Below are 11,588 nucleotides of genomic sequence, written 5' to 3'. Positions count from 1 at the left end.
GGCTGGGGACACCTGCCAGGTGCGGTGGCACCCGCGGTGACGCAGGTGAGGGCTCGGGCAGGTGCCCGGGCTCACCGAGCCCGGAATTCCCGGGATTTTGTTTCTCCCGGGAATTTTTTTATCCCGGCGAGGCGGTCCCGTCCCGGTTGGGACAGCGGGGTGGCAGCCGGGGACAGGGACAGGCCACGCAGCCCCGGTGGCTTCCGGAGAGCTCCGGGTGTCGCCACCTGGGTGAGGGCTCGGGGACAAGGAGGTGGCACCGGGGACCCTCCTGGGGACATCCCGGTGGCTGGCACAGGGCAGGGGACATGTCGGGGACATCCTGGGTAAAGGGTAGGGGACACCCTGGGGCCACCCTGGGGTCCTGGCACAGAGCAGGGACCATCCTGGGGAGGTCCCAGTGTCCTGGCACAGGACAGGTGACACCCTGGGGACATCCTGAGGCCATCCTGGTGTCCTGGAACAGGACAGGTGACACCCTGGGGACATCCTGAGGCCATCCTGGTGTCCTGGCACAGGACAGGTGACATCCTGGGGACGTCCCAGTGCTCTGGCACAGGACAGGTGACATCTCAGGGCCACCCCGGGGCCACCCTGGTGCCCTGGCACAGGACAGGTGACAACCTGGGGACACCCTGGGGCCACCCCGGTGTCCTGGCACAGGACAGGTGACATCCTGGGGAGGTCCCAGTGTCCTGGCACAGGACAGGTGACATCCTGGGGAGGTCCCAGTGTCCTGGCACAGGACAGGTGACATCCTGGGGAGGTCCCAGTGTCCTGGCACAGGACAGGTGACATCCTGGGGAGGTCCCAGTGTCCTGGCACAGGACAGGTGACATCCTGGGGACATCCTGGGGAGGTCCCAGTGTCCTGGCACAGGACAGGGACCATCCTGGGGACATCCTGGGGAGGTCCCAGTGTCCTGGCACAGGACAGGGACCATCCTGGGGACATCCTGGGGAGGTCCCAGTGTCCTGGCACAGGACAGGTGACATCCTGGGGCCACCCCAGGGCCACCCCGGTGTCCCGGAGGAGCTCCGGGCCCTTTTCCCTGGCAAGCTCGGAAAGGTTCGGAGATGGTTGAGGGTCAGGACGAAGCTCCCTGTCCTCCCCTCTTAGCACCACAAGAGTTTTTTGTTTAATGCCTTCCTGGGGGTCTCGGCTTTTGGGACCACCGAGCCCTCCCCTCCCAGTCACCCCAGGGGACACGGAGGTGGCACCGGGGACGCCGCTCCCTTCCCCCTAAAAACCATCGGGCTCCGGCGTCCCCGCGGCCACCGCCAGCCCCAAATTGGGGACACGACCCTCGGGGACCTCCCTGCTGAGTGCCTGGAAGACTCGGTGAGTCCCAAAACCCAACTTTGGGGTTGGTTTATTTTTATTTTTTATATTTTTTGTGTGTGTTGATATTTCTCTTGTAAATCTCTGAATTTTAACAAATCCAGAGCATCTAAAAGGAGCTTTTTTTTTTTTTTTTTGAGGTGGGGGAGGGTTTTAGGAGGGTTTTTATTTTTATTTTTGTCTGTGTGTGTGTGTGTATTTAAAAAGACCTTTTTTTTTCTTTTTTTTTTCCTTTTTTTTTTTTTTTCTTTTTTTCTTTTGTTTTTTTTGTGTTGTTTTTTTTTTTTTTTTTTTTCCACATTCATTCAGTCGCTTTAAAAACTCCCTCGAGCCACTTGGGGCGTCCCGGGAGCGTCTCCTCCAGTCCAGAGATAGGAATTATTATTTTTAGGAAAAAAAATCCTAACCCAAAAAAGAAAAAAAAAAAAAAAAAACCCAAAAAAACAGGTGGCTATAGCTCTGGAGTTATAGATATATAGATATTCTCTCTTTCCAAATATAGAGCTGCTTAAAAAGATGCAAAAACCAGGGATCAGCGGGATTTTTTTTTGGGGGGGGGGAGAGGGGGGTTTGGAAAGGGGAGAAAATCCTGGAATTCGTTATCTGGTGGGGTTTATCAGCTGCTCTCTAGATAAATGCACGGAGATTAAATAATTTCCCATCAACGCTTTTCCCCCTCCCCCGTTTTTGTTTTTTTTTCTCCTCTTTTTGGGAAAAACAAGACCCCGAGGCCAGAGGAAATCAAACCTTCCCCTCCCTCCCCCTCCCCCTCCCTTCAAAACCTTGGCAAAGCTTTTTTTTTTTTGTTTGTTTTTGTGGGTTTTTGTGGGTTTTTGTGGTTTTGTTTTTTTTTTTGCTGTGGGGTTTGTTCCCCCTCCCCCGGCCTCCCGACATTCCCAAACATGCTGCGATCCATGCGCTCCTCGCTCCCTCTCACCCGGCCGGGGCAGCAGCTCAGAGTCCGGGGGGGTCCGGCTGGCCTTCCTCCTCCTCCTCCTTCTTCTTCCTCCCTTCTTTTTCCTTCTTTTTCCTTTTTTTTTTCCTTCTTTTTCCTTTTTTTTCCCTTTTTTTCCCTTATTTTTCTTTATTTTTCCTTCTTTTTCATTCTTTTTCCTTCTTTTTCTTTCTTTTTCTTTCTTTTTCCTTCTTTTTCCTTCTTTTTCTTTCTTTTTCTTTCCTTTTCTTTCTTTTCTTCCTTTCTCCGGGAGCGCCACCGGGATGGCCCCGCTGGAGCTGCCGCCTCTGAGCCCAACGGGGACACCTGGGTGACACCTGGGTGACACCTGGGACCCTGCCAGGGACACCTGGGGACACCTGGGACCCTGCCAGGGACACCTGGGGACACCTGGGACCCTGCCAGGGACACCTGGGGGACACCTGGGGACACCTGGGACCCTGCCAGGGACACCTGGGGACACCTGGGACCCTGCCAGGGACACCTGGGGGACACCTGGGGACACCTGGGACCCTGCCAGGGAAACCTGGGGGACACCTGGGTGACACCTGGGACCCTGCCAGGGACACCTGGGGACACCTGGGACCCTGCCAGGGACACCTGGGTGACACCTGGGTGACACCTGGGACCCTGCCAGGGACACCTGGGGACACCTGGGACCCTGCCAGGGACACCTGGGTGACACCTGGGTGACACCTGGGACCCTGCCAGGGACACCTGGGGGACACCTGGGTGACACCTGGGACCCTGCCAGGGACACCTGGGGCCACCTCTGACCCTGGGGGGGGGACATGGGGCCACCTGTGACCCTGCCAGGGACACCTGAAAGGGACCTGGGGCCACCTGTGACCCTGCCAGGGACACCTGAAAGGGACCTGGGGCCACCTGTGACCCTGCCAGGGACACCTGGGGGGGACCTGAGGCCACCTCTTACCCTGGGGGGGACCTGGGGCCACCTGTGACCCTGCCAGGGTCACCTGAAAGGGACCTGGGGCCACCTCTGACCCTGACACCTGAAGGGGTTCACGACCTGGGGCCACCCCCAAGCCTGCCAGGGACACCTGAGAGGGACCTGGGGACACCTGTGGCCCTGCCAGGACCTGGAGCCACCTCCCGGCAGGGCCACCTGAGGGGGGTTCAGGACCTGGGGCCACCTCTGACCCTGCCAGGGCCACCTGGGGAGGACCTGGAGCCACCTCTGACCCTAAGAGGGACCTGGGGCCACCTCTGACCCTGCCAGGGCCACCTGAGGGGGGTTCAGGACCTGGAGCCACCTCCCGGCAGGACCACCCCGGACTCCTCAGCACCTCGGGCCACCTCCGAGCCTGGCAGCGCCACCCTGGAGGTGCCACCTGGGCAGGTGCCACCCGCGGGGCTCCCGGCTGGGGGGGGGGGGGGGGGTGGGCTCTAGGCCGTGGCCGAGGTGCCACCACCGCGTCCCTGCCTGTCCCCAACCCCCCGGGCAGGGCACACGGAGCGATTTACAGGCCAGACTCTCTGGGAGAACGGCAACGAGGAGGAATTTCATGCAACGTTCCCGGGCCGGAGGCGGCGGCGCGGGGGGCCGGGAGCGGGTGGGAGCCCGGGGTCGGGGGTGGGTGGGGTGGGCTCCACACCCTCAGTGCAGCGCTCGGAGAAGGAGAAGGAGAATCCGAGTGGGTTTTCTTGGCTTGGGAATAACGCCCCGCCCTTCCCACGGCGGCTCCGGACGCGGTCAGCTGTCCACCAGCTGCTTGAGCGCCCGCTCGATGTTCATGCGGTGCCCAACGCGGGTCACCCCCAACTCCACGAAGTCCTCCTTGGTCAGGGCGGGCAGGTGGGTCCCCTCGATCTCGTGATCCTCGAACTTATCCCGGTGCTCCACCAGGTTGATGCTCTCCAGCCAGTCCCCCACGTCGTACTTGTTCCACAGCTGCAGCGGCTTCTGCATGAAGGGTCGCGGTGGGTGCAGCGTGTGCAGCGGCGGCCCCGGCGACGGCGAAGGCGACGGGGAGCGGCTGCGGGCGCTGACGCTCCGGACCACGAAGCGAACCTCCTTGGGCTCGTGGGGGATGGAGAGGCTGGAGGATTTGAGGATGGTGGGGGGCGTCAGGCCGTAGGGGCGGACGGTGCTGAGGGGCTCCGGGCGCTCCAGGGCGGCGGGTTTGACGGGGCTGGGGGTGCGGCGGGTGACGGGGTAGCGGCTGCCGGGCCGCACGGTGAAGGTGGTGCCGGAGCTGCGCTGGGAAATGGTGCTGAGCTCTCCTAAACTACTGAAAAGTCTGCGGAGAGAGCGGGAAAACGGGAAAAAAACAACACGGACGGACGGACAGACACACAGAGAGAGAGAGAGAGAGAGAGAGGAGAGGGAAGGGGTGAGGCCAGGTCTGGGAATGGGGACACCGATCCAGCGGGATGGGGTTTGGCACGGGGCGGGGGACGCGGCTCGGGTGGGAGATCCCCGCTGGGGATGGCCCAAAGATTCCAGCGGAGTCTCCAGGGTGGGAATTCCCGGCCGGCTCTGCGCCCCACACATGTCCCCGGCCTTGGGGACGAGGATTCTGCGCCCCCCGTCCTGCCCCGACCCGCGCTGATCCCGGTCCCGCACGGAACGGGAGAGACCCAGCGGAGAAAAGCTGGGATAAGAGGGAACATTCCGGTGTTTTCCCGGCATGGAAGGACCCTCTGGACACGCCGGTGGCGGTCACCGGGCGGTCACTGCGGCCTGAGGAGCCCAGGGGTGGCCGGGCCGGTGTCCCCTGGGCGCTGGGACATGTGGGACCCCCTGGGAATCCTCCCTGGAATTCCCACTGTGGGAATCTGGGATGGGGACAAAGCTCCCGACCCCGGCGCTGTCCCCTCGGAGTTGTCCCCATCCCGGTCCCCACGGAACGGACGGGGAACGGGAAAGGAAAGGGATCTGACACCGGCAGGAATCCCAGGAAATCAGAGCCCTCTGCTCTGGAGAGGCTGGGAAAACCGGGAATGTTCCTCTGGAGAAGGGAAGGATCCAGGGAGAGCTTCCAGAACATTCCAGGGGCTGGAGGGGCTCCAGGAGAGCCGGGATTTGGGAGAGGCCTGGAGGGACAGGACACAGGGAATGGCTCCAGATTGGAAAAGGGGAATTGGGGTGGGATTTTGGGGAGGAACTCCTGGAATTCCGAGATTCCCAGGGAAGACCCTGGATCCCAAAATTCCTTCCTGGAGCGGAGTCGGGGAGGGGCTGGATCCGATGCCAGGCTGGGAGAGCTGGGAATGGAGGGAATTCCCTGGGGAAGGGGAGATCAAGGTGGGATATTGGGAATTCCTGGCTGGGTTGGAATTCCCAGAGCAGCTGGGGCTGCCCCTGGATCCCGGGAATGTCCAAGGAAAGCTCGGAGCAGCCTGGGATGGTGGGATTGGAATGGGATGGGATTGAAGGTCCCTGGATCCCATCCCAAACCATTCCGGGATTCCGGGATTTGGGAGGCTCCGAATCCATCCCGAGGGATTTTTCTGGAAGTTGGGGCTGGAAAAGGGAAGGGAGACCCTTCCTGTAGTGCCGAGATTCCCAGGGAAACCCCTGGATCCCAAAATTCCTTTGGATCCAATGCCAGGCTGGGAGAGCTGGGAATGGAGGGAATTCCCTGGGAAAGGGGAGATGGGGGTGGGATGTTGGGAATTGGGAATTCCCGGCTGGAATGGAATTCCCAGAGCAGCTGCGGCCGCCCCTGGATCCCGAGAATGTCCAAGGAAATCTTGGAGCAGCCTGGGATGGTGGGAATTCTCCCTGGATGGATTTTGAGGTCCCATCCCATCCCATCCCATCCCATCCCACCCCGCTCATCCTCACAACCATCCCATAAAATCCCGGCATCCCCGTGCCTCAGTTTCCCTGCCACTCCCCGGCTCTGCCCCCCTCCCCCATCTCAGCTCCCTCCTGGAAAACCGGGACACTCCGGAATGCTGCTGGGATCCAACGCCGCCTCCAACGCCGCCCCCCGGGTTTGGGAATGTCGATGATCTCCGAGGATCCCATAAATCCGTAATTCCCGAAGGGACGAGCTGGACGTGCCCGAAGATCCGCAGGTTGAGCCACATCCCCAAAAATTCCCGTTCTTGAGCCACATTCCCGACAATTCCTGTTCTTGAGCCACATTCCCAAAAATTCCCATTCTTGGGGCATTTTCCCAAAAATTCCCATTTTTGAGCCACATTCCTGTTAATTCCCATTTTTTAGCCATGTTCCTGATAGTTCCCGTTTTTTTTGGAGCCACATTCCTGAAAATTCCTGGTTTTGAGCCACGTTCCTGATAATTCCCAATTTTTTTTGAGCTACATTCCCGATAATTCCCGTTTTTGAGCCATGTTCCTGATAATTCCCATTTTTTTGAGCCACATTCCCAAAAATTCCTATTTTTTTGAGCCACATTCCAAATAATTCCCATTTTTTTAGCCGCATTCCTGACAACTCCAGTTTTTTAGCCATGTTCCTGATAATTCCCATTTTTTAGCCACATTCCCAATAATTCCTATTTTTTTTGAGCCACATTCCTGATAATTCCAGTTTTTCAGCCATATTCCTGATAATTCCCATTTTTTTGAGCCACATTCCCGATAATTCCCATTTTTTAGCCACATTCCCAATAATTCCCATTTTTTTTTGAGCCACATTCCCGATAATTCCAGTTTTTGAGCCACATTCCTGATAATTCCCATTTTTTTGAGCCACATTCCAAATAATTCCCATTTTTTTAGCCGCATTCCTGACAACTCCAGTTTTTTAGCCATGTTCCTGATAATTCCCATTTTTTTGAGCCACATTCCCGATAATTCCCATTTTTGAGCCACATTCCCAATAATTCCCATTTTTTTTTGAGCCACATTCCCGATAATTCCCTTTTTTTTTGAGCCACATTCCCAACAATTCCCATTTTTCTGCTCCCCTGGCACAGAGAGAAGGAATCACCCTCTGGAAGGGGGCAGGGAACAGCCGGATTTCCCTGCGGAACGGGACACGGGATGGGAATTGCGGGGGCGTGGCTGCGTCCCACCTGGATCTGGGAATCCGGGAAATTCTGGATCTGCCGGAAAACCCCGCGAGGAGCAGCTGGGAAGGACCAGCCATGGAAAATCCAAAGGATCCGGGTGTTTCTCCCAAGCCTATGGATGCGCCGAGGTGGCCGGATTCCCGTTTGGAAAATCCCATCCCATCCCGGCTCCTTCCTCTCCATCCAGGAATCTCCGGATCCCGGCCGATTCCTTCGGGATCCAGGGGGTTCCGACCCCATCGATCCCACCTGGGGCAGCTCCCGAGCCTGGATCGCTCCTGGGATCGATGGGATCGCTCCTGGGATTGCCGGGATCGTTCCTGGATTATTGGGATCGCTCCTGGGATTGCTGGAATAACTCCTGGGATCACTGGGATCGTTCCCGGATTATTTGGATCATTCTTGGGATCACTGGGATTGCTTCTGGATTACTTGGATCACTCCCGGGATCACTGGGATCACTTCTGGATTATTGGGATCGCTCCTGGGATCACTCCTGGGATCTCTGGGATCACTCCTGGATTATTTGGATTGCTCCTGGGATCGCTGGAATCACTCCTGGATTATTTGGATCACTCCTGGGATCGCTGGGATCGCTCCTGGATTATTTGGATCACTCCTGGGATCGCTGGGATGACTGAGATCACTCCTGGGATTGCTGGAATCTCTCCTGGGATCACTCCTGGGATCACTGGGATCGCTCCTGGATTATTTGGATCACTCCTGGGATCGCTGGAATCACTCCTGGATTATTTGGATCACTCCTGGGATCGCTGGGATCGCTCCTGGATTATTTGTATCGCTCCTGGACTATTTGGATTGCTCCTGGGATCACTGGGATCGCTCCTGGAATATTTGGATCACTCCTGGATTATCTGGATCACTCCTGGGATTGCTGGAATCTCTCCTGGGATCACTCCTGGGATCACTGGAATCACTCCTGGATTATTTGGATCACTCCTGGGATCGCTGGGATCGCTCCTGGATTATTTGTATCGCTCCTGGACTATTTGGATTGCTCCTGGGATCACTGGGATCGCTCCTGGAATATTTGGATCGCTCCTGGATTATTTGGATCACTCCTGGGATTGCTGGAATCACTCCTGGGATCACTGGGATCATTCCTGGATTATTTGGATAATTCCTGGGATCTCTGGGATTGTTCCTGGGATCTCTGAGATTGTTCCTGGGATTATTTGGATTGTTGCTGGGATCATTCCTGGGATCACTGGGATCGCTCCTGGATTATTTGGATCATCCTTGGGATCACTGGGATCACTCCTGGGATCACTGGGATCGCTCCTGGATTATTGGGATCATTCTTGGGATTGCTGGGATCACTCCTGGGATCACTGGGATTGTTCCTGGATTATTTTGGTCTTTCCTGGGATCACTGGGATCATTCCTGGTATTTTTTGGATCGTTCCTGGGATCGTTTGGATCATTCCCTGTTCCTTGCCAACACTCCCGTGCTGCTGTTCCATGGTGGCCCAGAAATCCTTGGAATTGTCTCCTGCAATTCCTATCGCAGCTTCCAAAGGAGCCCTTTCTCCCCCACCTTGGACCTTCTCCCAGCCTTCCCATGGATCTTCCCGATCTTCCCATGGATCTTCCCGATCTTCCCATGGATCTTCCCGATCTTCCCATGGATCTTTCATCCAACCGTCCCATGGATCTTTCATCCAATCTTCCCTTGGATCTTCCCGATCTTCCCATGGATCTTTCATCCAGATCTTCCCATGGATCTTTCATCCAATCTTCCCATGGATCTTCCCGATCTTCCCATGGATCTTTCATCCAGATCTTCCCATGGATCTTTCATCCAGCCTTCCCATGGATCTTCCCGATCTTCCCATGGATCTTCCCGATCTTCCCATGGATCTTTCATCCAACCTTCCCATGGATCTTCCCGCTCTTCCCATGGATCTTTCATCCAGCCTTCCCATGGATCTTCCCGATCTTCCCATGGATCTTTCATCCAGCCTTCCCATGGATCTTTCATCCAATCTTCCCATGGATCTTCCCGATCTTCCCATGGATCTTCCCGATCTTCCCATGGATCTTTCATCCAGCCTTCCCATGGATCTTCCCGATCTTCCCATGGATCTTTCATCCAGCCTTCCCATGGATCTTTCATCCAATCTTCCCATGGATCTTCCCGATCTTCCCATGGATCTTCCCGATCTTCCCATGGATCTTTCATCCAGATCTTCCCATGGATCTTTCATCCAATCTTCCCATGGATCTTCCCGATCTTCCCATGGATCTTTCATCCAGCCTTCCCATGGATCTTCCCGATCTTCCCATGGATCTTTCATCCAGCCTTCCCATGGATCTTTCATCCAACCTTCCCATGGATCTTCTTCCAATCTTCTCACAGCCTTCCCATGGATCTTCCCGATCTTCCCATGGATCTTTCATCCAGCCTTCCCATGGATTTTCCGGTTCTTCCTCTGGACAATTTCCTGAACTTCTCATGGATCTTCCCCTGACCTTCCACGGATCTTTTCCAGCCGTCCTGTGGATTTTTTCCCAACTTTCCAATGGTGCTTTTCCCAACCTTCCCAAGGAGCTTCCTCGGAATCTTCCTTCCAATGGAGCCGATGGATCTTCCGTCCTTTCTGTGGACCTTCCACCAGTGCTGATCCCAAATGTAACCTTAACCCTGATCCTAATCCTGATCCCAAACCTGATCCTGACCCTGATCCCAACCCCGATCCCAACCCCGATCCCGACACTGATCCTGACCCTGATCCCAATCATAACCCTAACCCTGATCCTGATCCTGATCCCAAACATAACCCTAACCCTGATCCCAACCCTGATCCCGACCCTGATCCCAACCCCGATCCCGACACTGATCCTGACCCTGATCCCAATCATAACCCTAACCCTGATCCTGATCTCAAACATAACCCTAACCCTGATCCCAAACCTGATCCTGACCCTGATCCCAACCCTGATCCCAACCCCGATCCCGACACTGATCCTGTCCCTGATCCTCATCCCAGCCCTGATCCTGACCCTGATCCCAACCCTAACCCTAACCCTGATCCTAATCCTGATCCCAAACATAACCCTAATTCTGATCCTGATCCTGATCCTGATCCTGATCCCGACCCTGATCCCAATCCTGATCCTGACCCTGATCCCGACCCTGATCCTAAACCTGGCCCCAATCCTGATCCTAATCCAGAGGTGATCTTGACCCTGATCCTGACCCTGATCTGGATCCTGATCCCAATCCTAACTCTGATCCTGACCCCAATCCCAACCCTGATCTTGATCCTGATCCTCACCCTAACCCTGTCCCTGGCTTTTCCTGGGAATTGGACACGGATAGTGGGAACTGGACATGGATACTGGGAGCTGGGCAGGGATACTGGGAACTGGACATGGATACTGGGAACTGGGCAGGGATACTGGGAACTGGACAGGGATACTGGGAACTGGGCAGGGATACTGGGGGCTGGGCAGGGATACTGGGAACTGGGCAGGGATACTGGGAACTGGACACGGATACTGGGAACTGGGCAGGGATACTGGGAGCTGGGCAGGGATACTGGGAGCTGGGCAGGGATACTGGGAGCTGGACACGGATACTGGGAAATGGACACAGGGATACTGGGAGCTGGGCAGGGATACTGGGAGCTGGGCAGGGATACTGGGAGCTGGACAGGGATACTGGGAGCTGGGCAGGGATACTGGGAGCTGGACAGGGATACTGGGAACTGGACAGTGATACTGGGAACTGGACACGGATACTGGGAACTGGGCAGGGATACTGGGAACTGGACATGGACACTGGGCCAGGATCAAACACTGTCTGAAGTTTTCCTGATCCCAGTCACTCCGGGGGCTGGGACGTGGCCATGGCAAAGGATCCAGGATCAGGTGTGGGAGCAGGAGACAGAACTCCTGCTGTCCTGAACCTGGCAGCTGCAGGAGGAGCCCTGGGAGGAACCTCGGGATGAACCTCAGAATGAACCTCGGGATGAGCCCTGGGATGAGCTCTGGGAAGAACCTCAGGAGGAACCTCGTGATGAACCTCAGAATGAACCTCGGGATGAGCCCTGGGATGAGCTCTGGGAAGAACCTCAGGAGGAACCTCGGGATGAACCTCAGAATGAACCTTGGGATGAGCCCTGGGAGGAGCCCTGGGAAGAACCTCAGGAGGAACCTCGGGATGAACCTCAGAATGAACCTCGGGATGAGCCCTGGGAGGAGCTCTGGGAAGAACCTTGGGATAAGCCCTGGGAAGAACCTTGGGAGGAACTTCAGGA

General features: G+C 56.4%; 1 protein-coding gene across 3 annotated transcripts in view; it reads right to left on the bottom strand.

The window, feature by feature from the left end:
• Positions 1 to 3,775: 3,775 nt before the first annotated feature.
• SHANK3 (SH3 and multiple ankyrin repeat domains 3) overlaps positions 3,776 to 11,588 on the bottom strand; it is a 158,855-nt gene continuing 151,042 nt past the window's right edge. For 2 of the 3 annotated variants that reach the window (XM_088054770.1, XM_088054771.1), the window contains one exon: positions 3,776 to 4,557. In XM_088054770.1, coding sequence (XP_087910896.1) covers positions 4,011 to 4,557 — 547 coding nt within the window. In that variant the 3' untranslated portion in view covers positions 3,776 to 4,010. The remainder of the gene's footprint in view (positions 4,558 to 11,588) is intronic. The other variant, XM_088054774.1, reaches the window with a different exon arrangement.

Source organism: Pseudopodoces humilis, chromosome 5, assembly GCF_049639895.1.
Source record: "Pseudopodoces humilis isolate 2021_Gansu_Grassland_sample_001 chromosome 5, ASM4963989v1, whole genome shotgun sequence".
In the NCBI taxonomy this organism is placed as follows: domain Eukaryota; kingdom Metazoa; phylum Chordata; class Aves; order Passeriformes; family Paridae; genus Pseudopodoces; species Pseudopodoces humilis.
Note: the sequence above shows the minus strand (reverse complement) of the source record. Positions and strands in the feature narration are given on the sequence as shown.